This window comes from Hyperolius riggenbachi, chromosome 4, assembly GCF_040937935.1.
Source record: "Hyperolius riggenbachi isolate aHypRig1 chromosome 4, aHypRig1.pri, whole genome shotgun sequence".
Lineage (NCBI taxonomy): Eukaryota > Metazoa > Chordata > Amphibia > Anura > Hyperoliidae > Hyperolius > Hyperolius riggenbachi.
The window spans coordinates 369924174-369947303 of record NC_090649.1 but is presented as its reverse complement, the minus strand read 5'-3'; the positions used below and the strand labels follow the sequence as shown (position 1 = coordinate 369947303).

Here is a 23130-nt window from a genome sequence, read left to right as displayed (position 1 = left end):
ACGTCCAGGATTTGATGCAAGTGATGTTTATTTACGGTGAAAGGTACGTGCAATGTTCAAGCAGGATTTCCAAAACATAATGCAGAAACAGGTTGCAACACAAGTCCTTTTATGCAGTAATATTATCTAGTGACTGGGAAATGGATAAAAGTCCAGGAACAGATATGCAGGGTAAATCAGGAACAGATATGCAGGGTAAATCAGGAACAGACAAGCAGGTTATCCAGGAACAGGTTTAACCAGGAACATGCATAAAGGGAGGGGCGTAGGAATAGGCCCTGCAGCCCCTGCGCCCGCGGGGGGGCTCGGCCCCCCCCCCTGGGGCTCGCTCGGGCCGTTTTGTGGGTGCTGGAGGGGTGGCAGCATGAGGGGAAAGCCTTGCCCACAGTCGGCGGGGAGAGGGGTAGTTCCCCCCTCTCCCTCACCTCGGGGCTCTCCCCTCTGCGCTCCCCTCCAGCTCGTAAGTGTCTGTGGGGCTGTGGTGGGCAGCGAGCGGCGGGCAGATACATACCTGCTTCCGTGCGTTCCATCGGAGACTTCTCCCTCTAGCGGCTGACGTCACTTCCGGAAGTGACGTCAGCCGCTAGAGGGAGAAGTCTCCGATGGAATGCACGGAAGCAGGTATGTATCTGCCCGCCGCTCGCTGCCCACCACAGCCCCACAGACACTTACGAGCTGGAGGGGAGCGCAGAGGGGAGAGCCCCGAGGTGAGGGAGAGGGGGGAACTACCCCTCTCCCCGCCGACTGTGGGCAAGGCTTTCCCCTCATGCTGCCACCCCTCCAGCACCCACAAAACGGCCCCGAGCGGGCCCCAGGGGGGGGGGGAGAGGGGGCCCGCTCAGAAAATCTGCAGGGGGGCCCGGTGGGGCCTAGTTACGCCCCTGCATACAGGTAAGGAGTCCAGATACCCCAGACAAGAACAAGTATTCAGGCGTGAAGTCCAGATACTCAGAGCAGGAACAGCAGGAAGGCATACAGGCAAGAACTCCAAGAGCTCAGGACATCAACAGGAACACAGGCTTGGAATCCACATACTCAGAGTAGGAACTAGGACACGGGAACTAGGACACAACACTAGATACAGGAGTCAGCGAACAGGGAGGCGGAGGGTCCAGCAGCACTAAGCTAGGCTAGACAATGCAACAGCAAAGCCTGCTGGGAACTCAGAATGCTAAATGCTTCCACTAATGGAACGATTACCCTGCAGGTGATGGAACACTCCCATGCATATGCAAATTGGATCACACTCACTGCCAGCTCATCGCTGCAGTAAGGCCTCCTTTCCACGCACTGTTGAACTGTGTGCTCAGCAAGCAGTTACCAGGCAGCAGTGAGCAGTTATCATGCAGCAACAAGCAGTTACCAGGCAGCAGTGAGCAGTTGAGAGAGTTTAAGAGGCATTTCACTGCCTATCAACAGTTTGTGGAAAGGAGGCCTAACAGAGAGTCCTGATACATGCATATGCAAATTGAAACAGCTCCAACACTTGCTGATCACTGCAGAGACAGGGAATCCTAACAATAGATACCTTCCACATCCACACTGGAATCCAGAAATGATATTGTTTTATTTTACATTTGCCTTCCATTGTCAAAAATCAAGAGCCAACAACAGTTCTCTACTGCCTTCTAAGCTAAATTGCTATGTGTACAACACTGGAGAAATGAAATGCAATATTAATAAAGGTCTGTTTTTTCTTCCCTTGCAGTTATTCCAAGCAGAAATGTTCAGTCGCCAACAAATTCTTCATTCAATAATTGTTGATGGACAGAGGCTGCTTGAGCAAGGACAAGTAGATGATAGGTACGGTATCCACATAACATGATACAGTAAATTCATGTTACAAATGGAACCTGTTCACCCTTGTGTCCTGTACACAGAAACTGCAGTGCATACATACTGCAAACTCAATACCATGGCAGCACTGCATTTATAGGGCTCAAAACACAGCAGAATAGAATATATGCTGCAAATTGCAACACAACTCTAGTTCATACACAGCTGAACCACCTGTGTACATAAGATCGTAATATGTGCAACCTGGTATGATTTGAGATTATGGTTGTTTTTAGAACAACTACATCTCTCCTGGGCTGCACACATTTTTAAAAGTATATTGTTATTTTACTAATTTAGGCATTTGAATCCCATTGAAACAAATGAGAAAACTTTTCGATCTGATTTACCCAAACAAATTGCAAGTAAGATCCCTAATCAATGATTCCGTTTTTGTTGATCCAACTTGATATTTGAATATAATAAATGTGTGTGTGTGTGTGTGTGTGTGTGTGTGTAAGGAAGGGAGGGGGGGGGGGGTAACGTTAAATAGCTTGTCTGTGAGCTTTCATTTATGCAGAAGTGTATTTAGAGTATAGCTTATTAGTTACGGGGTTGTTCTCAGTTCCCAATAGAGGAAAGTGCTTGTGCATGGAGGCATTTTCCTTTGTCCATGAGCACTTCCCTCTGCTGGGCATGTGCGGACTGTACTTGTGCATGCCCAGTGCAGTTGTGCTTGTCCATGGCAGCGCTCATCCAATTAGAGCAACCCAATGCTGGATCCAAGGCATGTAGAAGTTCCCGAGAGGCTTCTGGACTAGCCAGAGGCTTCCTGCTATAGAGGTATCAAACGTTTGTTTTAAATTCCCTTCAGGACTGCTTTAATGACGGTGCATGCATATGCAAATCTTTTTTGTTGTTAAGTCCCTGAAAAGCCTACCATACATCTAGATTATCTACTTACAGTTCAGCATGCACACCTTACTCTTCTGGAACATAAATAAATGAATTGCCAAGTCACACTGCCACCTACACCTCCATTTAAAGTGAAACCGTGTTTACATTTGACTACATGTTGCACTCGGTTTATGCTGCATACCTACCTGCCACCTAGGTGAATGTGAGAATTTTGCTTAGCTTTTCTTTCTCCTTCATGGACTATGTGACCTGTTGTTGAGTCTAGTCCTGATGTATAAACATCAGGTACTTTACACCTTAGGAGAAACTACCTGCACTTTCCTTACAGCACTGGATGTTTTATAAACAGTCACCTCCAGCATTTTAAATGTGCTTATATTGAGAATGGCCACCTAGTTGTCCTTGCACCCTTTATCATAAGCAGATGGTGCCGACTTGCTTTCTCAATGCTGGTAGAGATTACTGAGTGAAAGCTAATAGTATTAGTTACTGCAGAGAGGGGTGCCATAAGAGGCTTATGGATCATATCCTAATATGTGACCCAAGAAGAAAAGACCAACATTTTATCTTGCATGGAAGGCAAGAGAATCACTGAAGTATAGCTTGCATGGTGCCCATATATTTTTCATGGATGCTGCTGAGACCAAGACATGGACAGTTATCCAATGTTAATATGCCACTTTTTATGCCCCACAAATGCTGTAGTCCAGGGGTGCCTACACTATTTCAGCTCACGAGCTACTTTGAGAACTATCCGGTCACAGTGATCTACTGTGCTACAGCATAACCCCTCCCCCCTTCCCCCGCCCGAAAACAAACAAACCAAAAAACACATAATTGGGCAGACTCCCACTTCCCTATCTCCAAAAATACAGTAATTAGGCAGAGTCCCCCATAAATATTCAAATGTAGATCAGAGTCCCCCCTAAATCCACACATATATTTAAGAAGTATCCCGCTTAATCAAAAATAATTGGGCTAGCTACCTCTCATATCAATCAAAAATAAACATAATTATTCATAGTTTCCCCATCCCAACATAAGTAGATACAATCACTCTCCCCCAGTCCCCCTTACAAAATAATTACACCCCTCCCCCACATAGTGCAGCGTACACCCAAATCCATTGTGTCCACCTATTATAAAAATAAACAGATACTCACCTGCAGCCTGCGTGTCTCCTCTCTTCACCTTCTTTCCCTAGCTAGAGCCACTGTTCTTGCTTTGTGGCTTCTCACACTCGCCAGCAGCTCCTCTTCCTCCCCCAACCACGTGAACTGCTGGAAGGGGAGGGCGAAGGACGGCTATCTCCACAGGAAGTGCTAGAGGGGGAGATACTGCCTCTCATTCAGTTCTGCCTCTGCCCTTCAGCCAAGCCCCTCTCTTTGCCACTCCTCTCCCCTCTCCTGGCTTCTCTGATTGGCCGTGTGCTGCTCTGCATTAGGCAGCAGAGCAGCGCAATATAACAGAACGCGGCGGCCGTGATCAAGAGCAGCGTGCTAGCAGTAAAATGTGACAGGCCCGTAGATCGCAATCGATGTATTGGTCACCCCCGCTGTAGTCTGATATCTTCATTTATGCCTGTGTTCCAGAACAAACACAAGGGGCTTGATTCACAAACCGGTACTGTTAGCACGGGCGTGCTAAACAGTTAGCACGTGAAGTGTTGCTCGCGGACTTTTGCGCGCGCAAAGTACCATGATCGCGCAATCGCGGACATTTGCACGTGATAATGTGGATTTTTGTGCGTGATCGGCCCCCTTTTGCGCGCAAAAGTCCGCAAGTGGCACTTCACGTGCTAACTGTTTAGCACGCACGTGCTAACAGTTAGTACCGGTTTGTGAATCAAGCCCAAGTCTTTTAGAGTGTCAAACAGAGAACATCAAAGTCTTTACAGGGTTATCTCTGCCTCTGCTGCTCTCCTCCCAGATATTTGATAACACTAGAGGGACAAACAGCAGGCAGTACTGTTGAGTTCCATAGAGACCCAAGAGTGAAAGCGCGTAATACCTACTGAAGAGAAGTGTAGCTGTACAAACAAAGGGTATGAGTGGAATTCAGTTTGTGAAGATAGCATATCCATACCTTTTGTCTCAAACAGTTTCTCTTTCTATAGTGAAAAGTATTTTTTGTTGTTGTTTTATGTACATAGAAGGAGAAAGAACTCCCCTCCCAAGCACTTCTGAAATGTTGATCTTCCTGGTATGTTTGTTGTGTTCTTTTTGATTTAGTGTTTTTGTGATAGAGAGGGAGATCTCTCAGGTTCTTAGTCCTCTGCCTCCGAGGGAGTGTATCTTTCCTGCCCCCATTGTTTCCAATAATAAAGTTTTGGAGAAATTTTAAAAAAAAATAAAACTAAATATTTTATTTAGAAGTTGATTTATTATGTTACTTCTCATTCATTTTGTAGGGATGAGTTCAATGTCAAACTTTCCCTGTTAAGTAACCAATGGCAGGGAGTGATCCGCCGAGCTCAGCAGAGAAGAGGAATCATTGATAGTCAGATACGACAATGGCAACGTTACAGAGAGATGGCAGAGAAACTACGCAAGTGGCTGGTGGAGATGTCCTATCAGCCGGTGACAGGCTTGGGCAGCATTCCAGTACCGCTACAGCAAGCCAGAAACCTTCTGGATGAAGTCCAGGTATACCCCTATGTATACTCTCTATAGTTGTCTACATTTATACAAAGCATACAGTGCAGACTGCCTGTGCATGATATACAGGAGTGCTACAGGTTTCTGCTGGACAGACGAGTGTTACCAGGTGTGGACCAGACCACAATAACCAGTTTTATATGACCTTTTTTATATTACCTTTGTAGGACATACACTATGAGAGCAGTCATTTTTTTAATTTCATTGTACTGCTTTACACATACTATTCTTCTACAGTGTACTGCTTTACAACTTACTATTCTCCTGATTGTTACATCATTGCCTCTGTTCACTGTATGGTAAATCAGTGATGTGAAACAGCCTTACAAGTCACAATTAGTGATGTCACTGGTCACATACTTGTTTTCTGCGCCAGCGACTAAGCAGTGAAAGTAGTAGAGTGTAAGGAGAAGCAGCAAAGACAGGGAAATGACATTTCCTTAAAAAATTATCCTTTAAAAAATGCAACATTTTAATCATGAATTCATTTTAACCATTCATTCTTCTGGTCATCCTCTCCTTGACTGTCAAGGACAATGCAAATGCAATTTCATTTCCTATGTTTTAATAAATCCGTGTAACTGCGTAATCTGCTTTTTTATGCATGTGTTTTTTGTCCTTTATCAGTTTCTGTAGTTGCTAGCCTAATAATGCGAATGCTGTTTGGTATTGCAGCTACGTGACAGAGTGCTTCACAGACAGCAAGGAAGCTACATCCTGACGGTGGAGGCTGGGAAGCAGCTGCTGCTCTCTGCTGACAGTGGGGCGGAGGCTTCCTTGCAGGCAGAGCTCATTGATATTCAGGAGAGATGGAAGGCCACTACCGTGAGACTGGAAGAGCAGAAGAAACAGCTTGCCTTCCTATTGAAAGTAGGTCTCTTCCTCATTCTATTCATTCTCATACGTCTTGGCATGGGGATACTGATATACACTGAGCTGAAGTCTGGCACGTGTTATTTCTTACCATGATAGATTCACCTCTGCACACGTAGATGCAGGCCTGCATTTTACTGCATCAGCACCACTCAGGATGTGTATGGTATATACGCCATCCAAGTGCAGAATAAATCTGACAAATTAGGAATCGTGCTAAACCATTAATGTGCCTTTACACCAGAAATGTGTATATAATATGCATGCAATATATTACCCATCCAATTCAATATATTCTGAAGTTTCCTTAATGGGAAACAATGGGTTAAACTACCAAACTATTTGAAATACTTACATGGATGCTACCTAACATTCCACTTCTTCTTCTCTGCCATGCATTAATCAATGCTGTTGTGCCACATGTCCGTTAAAGCATCAGCACTATATGTTCAGAGTTGTTTTCCAAAATCAGAGGCTTGTGTTTCCAGCAGAATGATAACCAAGCATGTCTTGTTTTGTGTGGGTTATACGCTGCCTTCTGAGACCTTCCATAAAACCGTCTGCCAGTTGGATGAGGCCCCTAACTCCTCCACTATCAGTAATACTAGACGTGTTTACATCACATTGCAGTTCATTTTCTCAGAATATGCTTTTCTGCACGTGTTTTATCGTAAGACTTATGCTAGTTCTTGTACTTAATATGGCACACCAAATGTTATTATAAAGACTGTTATAAATTACATTTTATTTGATCTAGTAATGCATGTACGTAAAGCAAGCCTGAAGCGAACACAAACGTATGAGATAATGAGTATGTGTAGTACAGCTAAGAAATAGAACATTAGTAGCAACATAATGTTTCCAAGTACAGGAAAAGTTAAAAAAAACTTCAGTTGTTATTTATGCAAAAGAGCTTCTCTGAGCTATTCAACCCAACTTGGGTGGAAGGCAGTCCTGTTTTCTTAAGCACTTAAACAGACAAGAAACAGGGAGAGACAGCTCGTGATAAGGTTTTACTGCAGAGAAGTTCAAAGGGTCATTAGTTCTGCTCTATAGCTTAAAATACAGAGTGTGGTTTGTAAACTGCAAATATGACAGAATGATGCAAGGTTATAAAAAAAGGTATATCATTGGAAATAAAATTATGAGACTCTTTTCTTTGCTACTAATGTACTATTCATTATCTGTACTACACATGAAGGTCATTATATCATAATGTTTTTTCGCTCCAAGTTTGATTTAATAGGTAAGTACGGCTCTATTGTTAAATTAAACTGACCAAAACTTTTTGTACATTTCGTTTTAGGACTGGGAGAAATGTGAAAAAGGAATAGCGGATTCCTTGGAAAAGCTGAGAACATTCAGGAAAAATCTCTCACAGCCTTTGCCTGTCCATCATGATGAGCTACACACGGAACAGATCCGCTGCAAGGTCAGTAGCAGAGGTTTCTGTGCTAACTGGGACTAAACATGGCCACTCTTGTAGTCATCTGATCATTTGAATGATTTGTCAAACTGCTAAGGATGGTCAGATCTTCCAAATTCTGATTTAAGTTTAAATGATCATTTAACAATGAATGTCCGATACACAAATAAAAACCTGAGTGACAATGGCAGGAAGAGAACTAACCATGTGAACATGTCTCAAAGGTTGTATAGTTAATTAACCAATTAAGTACCAGAAGACTCTGCCCCCTTAAGGACCAGAGACCGCTGTTACCAGAAATGGAGGAATAGCGATGAATACTGGCGAATTGCCCCACTTACCCGCTGCAATCGCCGCACGTTGGGAACCTGGGCCACCCACTCTGCCGTCTCTGTGACGGTAGAGTTCCTGTGAGCCGGTCAGGAGCCGCTTTCATTGGCTCCTGACCCTGCCTATCAATGTAAGCCAATGGGAGCGGCTTATGTTGATAGACAGGGTCAGGAGCCAATCAAATCAGCTCCTGATCCTTTCACAGGGCTCTGCCATTATAGGGATGGCAGAGCGAGTGAGCTGTAGCGGGGAGACAGCAACGAGATCGTCGGGAGCAACGAAAGTGTCTAGAACGTGCAGCGTCAGTTGATTGAAATATACGCCCTGGCAGCCAGGTAGCAATCAAAACAGGGTGTAGATTTCAATCATCAAGGTCCTAAAGTAGTTAAACTTGAGGCACTTCATGCTTGTTTCAATTGCTACTTGTATGGACACCTTTTATTTCAATCTCAGATTACCCACTAGTTAGATTTTCTAAAACACGAGAGATGATACTGTCATTTTAGAACAATATATCTATAAAGCACTGCGGAACATCTCAGCACTATATAAATGCACAATAATAATTGTACATTTTTAATTCTTTTAGGAGCTTGAAAATGCAGTGGAAGGATGGGCTGAGGACCTTGCTCATCTGACAGAACTGAAGAACACCTTTTCACCCTACATCAGTGCAGACGATATATCCATTCTTAATGAGCGTATTGAACTACTGCAGAGACAGTGGGAGGAACTTTGTCATCAGGTAACCTGCCCTAGTTAACCTTCTGCAACTTGACTACCGTATATTCCGGCGTATAAGACGACTTTTTGAACCCTGAAAATCTTCTGCAAAGTGGGGGGTCGTCTTATACGCCGGGTGTCAGGTGCGGGGTATCAGTATTGTGGTAGGCAGAGCTTACCGGGTATAGCAGTCTTGGCGGAAAGGTCAGCTCATGTCCTCGGTCCTTCTATGTCCTACACTGTCCCCCTGCATCATTTATGTCCATGTCCTCTGTGTTTGAAAATTCAAAGCTGCAATACCATAGCATCTTGCGAGCAGCCGCTCGCGTGGGTAACATGGCAGCTTCCTGATTCCGTGACTGTGACGTGCGCTCCATAATTCAGTGTCTTCCTCTTCCTATGCACGTGACCAGTCAGGTGACCCGGAATCAGAAAGCTGCCATGTTACCCATGCGAGCGGCTGCTCGCAAGATGCTATGGTATTGCAGCTTTGTATTTTCAAACACAGGGGACGTGGACATAAATGATGCAGGGGGACAGTGGAGGACATAGAAGGACCGAGGACACGAGCGGACCCTTCCGCCAAGGCTGCTGCACCCGGTAAGCTCTGCCTACCACAATACCCACTCTTAGAAATCACACCCTGATCTCTTTTCCCTCCCCTGGATGACTGTGGCACGCAGTGATATGCAAAGGTGTATACAGGGGTGGGCCAGGAGGATGGGGGAGGCATGCTGTGAAAAGGGGTAGTCTTATACGGCGAGTATATGCCAAATTCTTTTTTTTAACTGGAAAAGTTGGGGGGGGGGGGGTCGTCTTATACGCCGGGTCGTCTTATACGCCAGAATATACGGTAATACATAATAATGGCATCATTTCAATAGTGCTTTTCTCCTGTCTGGACTCAAAGCACTTTAAAGCTGCAACCAATAGGCTCAATAGGCCACCCTGGGATGTTAGTGAGTCTTGCCCAGGGACCTCTTACTGAAAAGCTGCTCGATTTCAGAACAGGAAGAGCCAAGGTTCAAACCCTGGTCTCCTATGTCATAGGCAGTGCCCTTACCCAGTACACTATTCATCCACCATGAACATGGTTGACTGCTGAGACATCGGCAATATTTACAAGAGGGATTGGGCATGATAACATACTGTAATCTGGTATATGATGTATGTAATCTTAGTTCATTAACCCATGCAAGGCTATTTCATGAGATAAGTATATAAGAAGCCCTATGCAATTGCCAGACTTGCAAAGATTAACTGCTGATGAGATGCAAAGTTGCATGATTTAAAGAGACACTGAAGCGAAAAAAAATTATGATATAATGAATTGGTTGTGTAATACGGATAATTACTAGAATTTTAGTAGCAAAGAAAATATTCTAATATTTTTATTTTCAGTTATATACTGTAGTGTTTTTTTATAACATTGCATCATTCTCTAATATTTGCAGTTTAGACACTACTCAGCAATCTAAATGTGTTCAAAAGTTCACTAACCTGCTCTGTACAATCTTCCCTGCAGAGGAAAAAAAGATACATTGTCTTTTAAAGCTTATTATCTCAAGTGTCTATCAGATTTCTCTGCAACTTTGAAAGTTGTGGAGTTCAATGGCTAATTTGCATAGATAACAACTGGCGTTTCTTAACTCTTCCTTTACTGGAAACAATATTAGACTTATGTCTCTGCTGCTAATGTTTATTTTTCTTAGCTGTACTACACATACAAATCATTATATCATACATTTATTTTCACTTCAGTGTCTCTTTAAAAAAAAAAAAAAAGGTAGCCTCCTCATCCTCAAAGATACCCTGCTCTATTAGTCTGTAAACCCCCAGCTAGCATCTTGTGTCACTATCCACAATGCCCGAAGGAGAATCCCTCCAGCCACCAGTAACCCAGTAAGTCGTTTCTCACTGAGAGTTTGGCAGAAAAGTAATTGTTATACTTACCAACTCCACTGGCAGGCTTCCACTTCTTTACCATTTCCATCTATCCCTCATGTTGCAGACGACTCATACAAGAGAGCAGAAATCATTCAAAGCATGTGTTCTGGAGCACTTTACTGTCGGTACAGTACTAAAATTCATTTGAACTAAAACCAGATGCATGGGGGGTTTACACAAGACATTGTGTAATTGCTTACATTCGAGTATTCATAGGCAGAAGACAAATCAGAAGGAATGAACAGCTAATAATAACAATTGTTGAATGATTTAAAGTTGTACTCAAGGTAGGCATAGTTACTGTATGTGAAATTTCCTACTGTCCAAAAGTTTTGGAATCTTGTCTTGCCTTTTCTGTGGATCAGATAGTTTAGCAACTGCTAGTATAATCAGCTGTGTGCATTTCTGCCTTTTGGAGCTTACTAGCCTTTCTCCCGCCTTCTAATTACCTGCTAATTAGATACTTAATAAATCAGCAGAATGATAAATACTTTATTCTACTCTCTACTTCTATTATTAGATGTTCATTTTTAGTCTGGACAGCAGTTTGGAGACTTGACTGTACATTCATCACTAATCGTCCTACATTTATATAGCAAAAGGGACAAAAGATATAGAATACATTCAACAAGTTATTAAAGCAGTATGATCAGCCATACTATGCCAGGGGAAAAACACATATATAAGTTAAGATACAAGATAAATACTTGATCTACTTACATAACACATGTGTTGTAATGTCCACGTTTTGATTTCAGTGAATGTTGTATAGTAAATGACGAGAATTCTGTTCCTGGTGGGGGCCATGTCTTTTGCCCACAGTTAAGGCTAACTCGTGATGTCATTTCTGCCCTTTACTTTTTTTTTCTTGTCTCCTCCAATCGCTGAGTCACCTCAGCCTCGCTTGTAAACACAAATCAGTAGGGGATCAAATTTCAGATAAGCAGCAGGCAGGGAAATAAAGGGAAGAGGAGGAATATTATAGATAAAAAGACCCCCCAGCATGCAATTCTTTGGCACCGACTACTAAAGAGCCAGTGCTTCTAAGGTATATGATAACTCCAAATCATAACAGCAGAAAAAGTTTTGAAAGTTTTGAATGCAGGATTAGCATCTTAATCACTTAATATACTCAGACCAATTGCTGTTGAAATTTGATTTTTGTGGTGACACTCCCGCTTTAAGGAAAGATCCCATACTTTATGGAAATGGTTACATTGGACAAGATTGTATAAGGTATGGCCAGCTGGCAGAGAGCACTGCAGTAAACTCTGATTATTACACAGTCTAGTCCTCCCCCTCCAAAGCTTTGTGTACACCTGGGCAAAACTTAGGTTGACTGATATCGAGAAGTTAAATTACCTTTACTGGTTATTTAAATGAAAGCCCTACCATAGGTAAAACAGAGAACCCTAGCACTGGGCACATGTGAACCGCTGACAAACTTTAGTCTATGGGAACTAAAACCTGCTGGAAATAGAAATAGCTGACACAATCACAATACTGCAGTGCTAATAAGACCTTATATGTCAATGAAATGCAAATTGGGAGTGGTAAGACCAGCATTGAGCTAATAAGCCCCAGCCCAGTGCAGGAACTTGCTTTATTATCTTTATCTACCATTGACTCTAGCTATCAGGACCCAATAGTTATGGCAGTAGTTCAGGGCATGAGCATATGCAAATGTGTTGCTCTATTACACTTGAGCAGCGTGTATTGTTGCTATAGAGTGGTGAGGAGGGACAATGGCACTTTCAGCAGGAGAGCTAAGAAGGAGAACTATACACTTATTTCCTGTACAAATGCTAGATTTACAACTGAGACAGCCCTGACAGGCTTTCTTAACCAAGTTCTGTCTAGCGTGTATAGAAGGTTTTAGTAAGACTTTAATCATTCCTTTGTTTGCAAGTGTCAAGGTGACAGTTACACTATATATTACAGGAGCTGCCATTTCTGTTTCCATGGTTTCACTTTTCAAGAACCGTCAGAAAACTAGCAATCTCTAAACACGTTTTCAGTATGCTCTCATATTTCTATCATCCTGAATCCCATTTAGTCTTACCCCAACCCAATTTTCTTTTTGAAAGACTTGGATATAGTGGGAGTATAAGAACACGTATGAAGGTTTTATTGATGTCTTTGTCAAAGTTGTTCGGCCCAGTTCACACTGGATGGGTCAAAAACTGATCAGTTTTTATTGGGCATCAGTTTTTGAATGGTTCCATTAGTGCACAGTCAGTGCGACGTGCCCACCAATCCGAATTGATCGCAGACTCTGCCGAATGGATCAGTTCTAACAGAGCAATGGGAACAGATCCTATTGATTATAACGGGATCCCTTCAATTCCATTAGTATCTTGTCCATTTAGCTCCCCTGAACAGACCATTTTCAGTGCCAGTGTGCACTGGGCATTAATGTTTCCCTTCATTTTCTGTCTTCCTGACAAATATTATTGAGCAAGGAAATAAAAGGAAAGCCGCTCAGCTGTGACAAAATGGGGAAAACACTATCTTATTAGAATGGAGGAGCGTTCCGGCCAGGTAGATACCATTAACTTAGTTTCTTAGTGCCTGGGCATTGGGTTTGGACCCATCACAGGAAACCCAAAGTGTCAAGGAGAAAAAGAGTGTTTCAGATGTCTCTGCTATGACACATGTGTACTGTTTATGCTAGATTTTAATTTTCTTCATATTGTGTCATTATTGGGGCACTTCATTGATTCTTTTACTTGTGTTTATGTAATTATGGATGTTATGTAAAATGACAGATATTTAGACTTTAACCAAAGTTCTAGAAATGCCTTAGGTTGCCCGGATGTGACAATTAGCATAGCGTATCACAGTTATTTCCTCTGCTCATTTTCTGAGGTGAAACCAACAGGAAATGTAGAGCATCTAGTTTTAAAATAAAACACAGCACTCAGAGACTCTCTATGCTCTGCATTGTGCTCTTTCTATTCTGCAAGCTTTGAAGTATGAGTTATTATTCCAAGTAATAACTTTTCTGCAATTAAAGGCAAGTGCATATATAAATTACAAACTGAAGGAGTATTTTAATGAGCTGCATTGTGTTTATTAGACTTTATGGCAGTCTGTGATTTACATTCATAATGAAACCTGCACGGTTTTGTTTAAGCATACAAAGTACAGCAGTCACACTGATAAACTGATTAACGAATTCCGTGTTTTCTAATTGCAGGTCTCTTTACGTCGGCAGCAAGTAAGCGAGAGGCTTAATGAGTGGGCCATATTTAACGAAAAGAATAAAGAGCTATGTGAGTGGCTGACCCAGATGGAAAGCAAAGTCTCTCAGAATGGGGACATTAGCATTGAAGAGATGATTGACAAACTCAGAAAGGTACTCATATCAAAGCTGTTCATACTAACTTGTGCATTTGTTTGCATTATGAGGTTATACTCAAAACAATGATCATTGTTGTTATCAGAACTATAAGCATTAAAGGACCTCTCTGATATTCCATTGAGCTGGACATTAAACAAGGGGAAACTTTTCTGCTTCACATTTTAGACCTATCATCTGCAAAAATTTTTTTACCACTTTGTTGCATCAGAAAACTGACAGTGAATGGGTGCTATTTTATAAATAGAAACTCTTCACACTTGTTTTTTTTTTTTGTGCAAGTGTAGTCTGCGTTTTGTGCAATTTTGTGTAATCTGCGTTTATTTCTGGACAAGCAGATGCATTCCCCATACAGCCTATGGTGGAAACGCATCTGCCCTGGGCCCCAACTGGACCACAAAGAGACCACTACACTGTCCACAACTGCTGTTCGAGGTTCAGCTCAGGTGGGAAACCTAGCCTGACAGCTTTATGGCTATTAGGTTTGCATAAAAGCAACAGAATGCCAGGGCTTTGTCAGAGATAAACTGCGTAAAGCGGATCCGAGATGCAAAAACTAACTATAACAAGTAACTTGTCTATATATCTTATCTAAAGTTGAGATAGTTTACACAGCAAATCTAGCTGCAAACAGCTTTAATAGTTTATGATTATTTATTCCTGTGATACAATGAGGGCAGCCATGTTCTGTTTGTCACCGGCTGAGGGCTGGAGATGCTTTCAGCTTGCCTGTGTGTAATGTGACAAATTCAGTCCCCTGTCCTCCTCCCACCTCCCCTCGGCCTCTGAAATCTCTGGTAACCTCCTCCTCCTCCTGCCCAGACTGAGCTCCCATAAGCCCTTGCTACAGTGCCAAGGCACTCTAAAAAGCTGAAGGAAAGGCTTGTTTAGTTTATAGGGAATTAGAGTATTAAAACAAAACAAAAAAAGTATTTGGTTTGAGGAATGCCCTATCAACTATATGAAAGAAACACAATTATGCAATGAGTAAAAGTCTATCTCGGATCCACTTTAAATCAATAATGCAAAGTGTAAAAACACCTCTTTGAAGTACATTTAAATTCATATTCATTCCAAGATACAGCCCTTTATAGGACCAGAAAAACATGTAAACATTTTCTCCTAAGGAAAGTTTTTCAGCTGCTAGAAGAGTGTAGCTTTATGTGTGAAATAACGGCTACACCTACTTATCCTAAATTAAATACTTCTTAACCTGTGCAGAAAACAGCTGTTGTTAACCGATACTTAAAAAGCCAGTCAGTGTATTTATCCTCTATAATAAAACCCCTGTGTCCCTGCGTGTGCTGTCTCTGTGTAGCTGGGTCCATGCTTTTTGCTACTGCACATGTGCGCAGCATGGACCCAGCCTCTCAGAGACAGGAGGCCAGGGAGCCAGGCCGATGTGTGAGCGGGCGGCAGGTGTGCGAGCGGCGGGTGCACGCGCGCATGTGTGCAGCTGGTGCGCGTGACCGTGTGTGGTGGGTGCGCGTGTGTGCGGCAGGTGCGCGCGCATGCGCAGTTCATGCTGCGGCGAGGAACACAGATCCTAGAGCCCGTTTTTAAACGGGCTTGGGTCTGCTAGTCATGTAATAAAAACACAGCTCAGCTTATTTTTTATGTTTATAGTGCCCTCTCCAACACAGTATAGGGCTTGTTCACAGTACAAGAGCTTTACTAAGTGCTTGTGATGTTAAAGGAATACTATCGATTAAAAAAACTTTTTTAATGCTGTTAGTTAGGGCACACATTACCACAAGCACGAGGAGCAATCTCCTTCCTCACACAGCTCTGCCTCTGCTGTAAAATCCTCCATCAGTTTTAGGCTCAACACACAGCATACAATCTTGGTTGTTCAATCTTACCACTTTCATGTAGTATAAGAGCTTATCCAATCAATCATTCAAGGTATGTTCAATCTGTTGGCCCTTATACTACATCGATTTGGTAAATCTGTACAGCCAAGATTGTATGGTGTGTGTTGAGCTTAAGATACAAAAGTGTCGGGCTCTAATAGGGCTAGACCATATCCCTGCACAGGGGGGTTGCTATCAACTCCTCATTGTATAGTTTAATAATCACCTTGCTGAAAGAATCCGATTCAGATGGTGGTAAGGGGTTAAAGATTCCAGCAATGTGTGTTTATTATCTTTCTTCTCTGACTGATAAACATCCTTAGGCCCTGTTCACATTAGCGGTGAGTGGAACGGGAGCGGAACGTATACTGTACAAACGGACCGGTATGCGAACGGATCCAATGTTAAACCAATAGATCCGTTCACATCCGTTCCGCTCAATGGACAAAAAATGCAGCAGGACCTATTTTCCTGGGCCGTTGTGCCCAGTGGACCGGAAACTGAAAGTTTTGCAGCTACATAGGAACAAATAGAAAACTGACAGTTTACAGCACACTGGCTGATCCTGATGGCCGGATCCGTATGGCCGGTTCCGTGAAAAATGCAAATGTGAACCGGGATTAAATAATGCCTTTGTAAACAGCTTCTCTCCCTCCCAGCACAGCACCACATAGCAGCCTACAAAGTAGATGCAGCCTGGAGTGAAAAGTCACAAGTAAGCCAGTCAGCCAGTCAGTCAGAAATAGTGCATACACATCTCCCAGCTAGAAAAATTACAGCAATATTACAGCACATCTAGCTACGTTACCTTTTCAGATCTGCCTCCTTCTCCTCATGTCTCCTGCATGTTGTGACACAGTGAAGTACATTTGTAAGCTGTGTGAGAAATGAAGGATGATTTTTAAGCATGGAGAGAGGGAGAGAGAACTGGGTGAATACATAAAGTGCCCATAGCACTAGTGGTAATGTGTACCCTAATATAGAGTATTAAAAAAAGGTTGTTTTAATTGATATTGTTCCTTTAAAAGCTCTTGCTAATGTAATGGTATGTGTGTGTTCTCATTGGAGTGATGTGATTTTGAAAAAATACCCCATAGCATTACATTAGCAAGAGCTTTTCAAAATCACTAGCACTAATTAAGTTTTTGTAGTGTGAACAAGCCCTTTGTTCTGTAAACCTCCCAGCTATAGTGTGCATCTGATATTACAGCAGGCTGATGGGGCAGGTATGTCCAATTTTCCCCATATACTTTTCCAGATTCTTTCCAGGAAATAGTTTTCCTTTATTCACAGATTCATAGGCGCCAATGGAGGCTTTGATCAATGTTTTTTACATGTATTTTAGGACTACCAGGAAGAAATTGCAGTTTTCCGGGAAAACAAAATCCAGCTGCAACAAATGGGAGAGAGACTTGCCAAAGCCAGCCATGAGAGCAAGGCATCAGAGATTGATTACAAGTTAGGCAAAGTTAACGAACGATGGCAGCATCTCCTGGATCTTATTGGCGCAAGGTATGCTATCATATGAAACACTGGCTTATGCCAACCATGGTAAATGGTGGTCTCACAACCAGGAAGAATAGTGGGTATCATTATCAAAATGTATTGCTTTGCTGTCTCCTTTCTAACACTGTGGCGGACCTTAGAAAGCTAGTTTTGGATGTCTCTACCTTGAGATTATTATAGATAAAGTGCTGGTGGGTGCCCAGTGTAAAATTAGCACTGAACTCCATAGTTGTGACGTTACGCCAGTGTATGGATGCACTAAACTGAGACACACAGTTGTAAGTGAATCACAGAAAAAAGGACTTCATGTAAAAGTTCTGAGATCTGAAGTTTTTCCTGTAAGCCCTTCATACCCCCCTCACTACCTCTGAGAAAGGGTGCATAGTGGAAATAAATATGCTACTTGGAAATGCTGGCTCACAAATAAAACTGGTTGCTATGTGACAAGCATAAATACTTCCCACACAATGCCATGAGTTTTATGTCTTTTACAAGAGGAGCTACTGTAGCCTAATTGCAGACCCCCCCCCCAAGCTGTTGCCAGTACCAGTATCACATGACTAGATGGTAACATCTGGCCAATAGGAGCAGTTTAGTGAGGCTGTAATGAGTGGTCACAACTACAATCTCCCCACACACATTTGGACACAGGTTTACTTTTAGCGGTTCTGTATTGGCCTGAGGATGCAGTGCAGCTTGAGGGACATAAACGCATACAAAAATTCTAAATGTATCAATTGTACTAAACTTATCCCTAAACTGGAAAATTTCAAAGGTGCCCATTAACATTTAAATGTTCTGAGCGTTCGATCATCCAGTCTGATCATTGCATTCTGCCCGAAATGATTGTTCAGGCCCACCAATGGAAAGGACCAGTATAAGTAATCCGATCAGACTAATAGAATCCTTCTAAAATTCAGATTGATGCAATGATTGTTAGAATGATGCTTCATTGTCGTTCAAAGGAAGGGTTAATGGGCACCCTAAAGGTGGCCACTAATGATCCAATCTTTTTCATCCAATTTTACAGAGTAGCCAAACAGCTCGGGGTGACCCAAACCACTAGAAATGTATAGGGGGCTAAAAGAGACCAAAAAGCAATGCTTGGTGTGGTTTGCCATTTTACCAAATCTATGTAGTATGAGGGTATATTGAGTGACTATATTGAATGGATAATTTAGGTAGTTCCCTTATACACTGTATTACATAGAATTGGTAAGATTGGATGAAAAAGATGATTAGTGGTCACCATAAAGGTGGCCACACACCATACAATTTTTTAAATATCTGTTCAATTTAGGAATTGCAATCAATTTTTCTGACTGATTGTAACATTTCAAAAATATGACCAATGTGCCACACACGTATGTTCAATTTGTTTCATCAATTATGATAAAAATGATTGGATACTCTGACAAAATTGCTAGGGTGTGTATATTAATAAATTGGCAATCTAACACACACCATACAATCTTTAGAAAGATTGAAGAACAATATCTGGCATTCCGGATCGATAAAAATAGAAGAAAACGGAAAATCCGATCGGATTTTTCAGTCGAATGAAAAAAAAGCTTTTGATTTTTTTCGGGAGATATGATCGTTTTTTATCAAATTACCGTAAAATCTGACCATTTTATTGTATCGTGTGTGGCCACCTTAAGACTGCTGCAAGCAGAGGGAGCTAAATAAAGAAGCTTTATTAATCAGCGCACAGCCACACAGCTGTCATGGAGGAGGTTTCAGTATGCTGGACATGATTCATATTCTTTCATTTCACCTCTGTGAATGACATGCTTTATACATAAAGGTTGCACAAGTTGTTAGCCACAATTACAGCTGGTAACGATGCTCGGTGATTGCTTTGTGAAAGGTCAAACACTAGCCGACTACGTCAGATTTGAATACTGATGCAGCAATTACTATTTTCACCAAAGTGGTCCAACCAAGTTTAAGAAAATGCAATTTATATTTGCAAGCGGATTTTTCAGTTTATTGCCGAATAAACTTTTCATAAAGGAGCATGTGTTTGTTCAGCATTTGCATACAAGCTGTTGTGTATGATGGCATGCAGTCCGGGGATCTGTAAAGCAGTGATTGTACTGCAGCCCTGCAAGAAGGTATTTCATTTGCAGACAGCATTCCTGGAGGCATATCATGCACATTCTCCTGAGTGGGGGCTTTTTATAGAAGCATGAGCAGTTGTCCAAGCACGTGGTCTCAGATTTCACACCCCAAACTCACTACAGTGTGTTGTGGCTGTGTGCTGCTCTCATTTCTGTGTTCCTCACAGAAGTGAAGGGATTGTTGTTTTACAGTGAGCAGTACTGGCTCATGGTTTTGCTTTCACTGATGAGTATGTTCATGGCGTTGGCAGCAGCCATTGCTGACTTAGGTCCACATAAAATGGCAGAGGACAGCATTGAGGATTCTGAGCTACCTGACTGTGACTGCGATGTTTCAAGGCAAGATGCAGACTTATCCTGTTATGCATGCTATATTAGGTGATAGATAATAGATTTAACAGCATCATCGTACTGTGCTCTGTTTTTTAACATACATATTATTCAGTAAACGTAAACAGGAGATGCACAACTTTACTTGCTTGAATTTGTTTTTATTATTTTTTTGCTCTAAAGTCAAGCCCAGCATGCTTTGTTAACAATCATTGTAAATGTGTCCATTAACACCACAATATATTCCGGAGATGCGATCATTCTCATCAATTTTTATGATCACATTGTACAGAAAATTGTTCTATGGTTGTTTGGAATATAGAATTTTGTCGATCCGAGTGTTGGGAGTTTTCTATCCTATCTGAAGACAGTAAATGCCCTAACTGAACCGTTTATGGGAACAATCGATAATTACCCTTTCGATTACTTAAGATCCCACAAATCTAATCGAATGTTTGCCTTTGAGGAAAATACTGTTCTATTCATTGGCACCTTTAGTTAAATAAGACTGAATCAGTAGCTGCAAGTATTTCGGTGATCGTGATATTGCTGCACATCAGTCTTTTCAGGAACAGAAAATTGACTTGCTGATCTTCAGTTACAGTAAGGTTATGTAAGCTTCACATGCCAACAAAAAGGGCAGAAGAGGTACAGCAATTGCCCAGAGCAGCCACTTAGATGTTAGCTACAAGAGACTGAAGTGATTGTGATTGGTTGCTAGTGGCAACGGCTTCATTTTTGCTGCAGCATTCTTTGCAGCTGTCTTTGTAAACATGCCCCAGTTACATCAATTGCTTTTTAAGTGACCACAGATGTGATATATAGCAGTAGTGATCATTCAAACTAGAGCTCAGGCTTCAGGGCACCTATCATTGTTGGTGACATGATGATAAAAAAGAATAAAAGATTCTGATTCTGAGATAAACATGTATGTACAGTGCAAAACATATTAATAACCAGGCTGTTTTGCTTGTTTTATTTTGCTGCATGAATGCGTTCATTTTTAGGCATGGAAGTGGCACCTTGTCGGGAATGTAGTAAACATCACTGATTAGCAAATTACAGCCATAAAAGTTTTCCTGACAGAATATGACTTCTAAGGGCAGAGGGATATAGAAAAGGGTCAATAGTTCATGTATCTCCATTTAGGGACATTAATAGGCTGCCACTGAGCAGAGGCAACAAAACATCCATTCTACTTTGTAAATGTTTAAATATAATTGTGCATGATAACATATCACCACACATCGCCGTGAGTGTTCACCAATAACGTGTTGTAGCCGTCACGTCAGATCGGATACTTCATGCATTGTAAAAGGTGCGTCGGATAACGTGGTATGTTACGATGCAGGGGTGTGTACATGATATTCAATTTTATGGGAAGGGCACTCACATGTAACAACGCAGTGCAAAGCAACACGCATAGTGTGAACACACTTCCCTTCTTGTGAGGCCTGTTTTTTTTCTTTTTTTTACTCCTTATTTAGTAGATTGGGCATCTGTAAATATTTGTGTCTTCCCCGGTGTTTTTTTCTGAATTGGCTTTGAGAATTACGCTGTGTTTACAGTTTGCAGTTAGTGGGTGGCAGATTTTCCTAGGCTTTTACTACACATTGCTGTTGCTATCAGGTGTTTGGCACACAGATGAATGACCCACTGACTGTGAAGAGTATTTAAGGAGAAACCGGGACCAAGAATTGAACTTCATCCCAATCGGTAGCTGATAACCCTTTTTACATGAGAAATCTTTTCCTTTTCACAAACGGATCATAAGGGCACTCTGTATGGCTGATATTGTGGTGGAACACCTCCCACAGTGGTTTCCTGTCTGTGAACCTCATTGCACTGTGGGAAATTACAGCTGTTTACAGCTGGGTCCAACTGCCAAAAAAGCAAGCAGCATCTCTTTAGACAGACATCACCTGCCAGCAGTAAAAAATGTCACCATGTGGTAAATGTCAGAATGTAAATCAGGGAGAGGAAAGATTTTACAATGGGAAAACACTGACTAAATCATTTATACATACGGTAATTATTGTAAACATGAAGCACTTTTTTATTACATTATTTTCACTGGAGTTCCTCTTTAAAGACTGAAGGTGCAATCATCAATCATACTGTTCAGATCGTATTGTACAAAGCTTGAGAAGTTGATGGGCCCAATCAATCCTGAACAATTTATTGTCAATCAGCAAAGCGGATTTTTTCATAGTTTATCTACCTTGAGTACATTCTGAAACAGTGACTCTGAAAGTATGCATGTATGCACATCAGGTGTTCCTGCATGAAGTATCCACATCAGGTGTTCTGACTCACTTTGACTCAAATAACTGTATGTTAATTATAGTTATGTGATTCAGACACTTCCCCAGCCAAACATTTGGCACAACAGAGGTAAATGGTAATCTGAATAGAGATGGCCCAAACCTCAGATTTTCGGTTCGCGAGCTGTGAACACGAACCTCTGCGAAAGTTCGGTTCGCGCGAACTCTCGCAAAACACAATAGACTTCAATGGGCAGGCGAACTTTGAAAACTAGAAACACTTATACTGGCCAGAAAAGTGATGGAAAAGATATTTCAAGGGGTCTAACAGCTGAGTTTTTGCATGGATGAGTGGGATAGACGCCAAAAGTCCTGGGGAAAAATCTGGATTTGACGCAAAGCAGCATTTTAAGGGCAGAAATCACATTGAATGCTAAATTGCAGGCCTAAAGTGCTTTAAAACATCTTGCATGTGTATACATCAATCAGGGAGTGTAATTAGAGTACTGTTTCACACTGACAGACCAAACTCACTGTGTAACGCACTGCAAACAGCTGTTTGTGTAGGTACGGCCGTGCTGGACTGGTGCGCACCATGGCGAGAGTGCAGGCCGTGGCGGTTTGCAAGCCCATATGGTCACCGGGCTGTGGTAGCTCAATGATAGAACAACAGTGACTGTCCAGCTGATCAAATTTGGTCTGTCCACAATGAAGCAACAACCTTATTATCTTGGGTGTGTCCCCCCCGCCCTCGCCCCCAAGACACTCATATAGCCTGCGGTCATTGCTTCATTGTGATACGCAAGCCCCTTCACCGCGGCACGGTAATGATCACAAAGGGGAATTGACACATGTACATGCCTTTTGTGTTGTTGTTGCAGCTGCAGTGCAGCCAGAAAAATTAGGCAGGTATGTACACGCACCAGAAAAATTATTATAGCGGCCGCTGCTAGCAGCCTTAAAAACTCAGGAATCCGCCTGGAGTCCTGGACCCTGTTGGTGGTGGCTGAGAAGGCAGTCAAGCGGCCTGCAGGCAGAGATGC

The 23130-nt window shown here is 42.1% G+C and overlaps 1 protein-coding gene across 16 annotated transcripts in view; it reads left to right on the top strand.

Moving 5' to 3' along the window:
• Positions 1-23130, top strand: part of SYNE1 (spectrin repeat containing nuclear envelope protein 1) — a 707535-nt gene that overhangs the window by 604724 nt on the left and 79681 nt on the right. For all 16 annotated transcript variants that reach the window (XM_068232018.1, XM_068232025.1, XM_068232014.1 and 13 more), the window contains 7 exons: positions 1709-1803; positions 5105-5339; positions 6027-6221; positions 7531-7656; positions 8570-8725; positions 13850-14008; positions 17210-17376. In XM_068232018.1, coding sequence (XP_068088119.1) covers positions 1709-1803; positions 5105-5339; positions 6027-6221; positions 7531-7656; positions 8570-8725; positions 13850-14008; positions 17210-17376 — 1133 coding nt within the window. The remainder of the gene's footprint in view (positions 1-1708; positions 1804-5104; positions 5340-6026; positions 6222-7530; positions 7657-8569; positions 8726-13849; positions 14009-17209; positions 17377-23130) is intronic.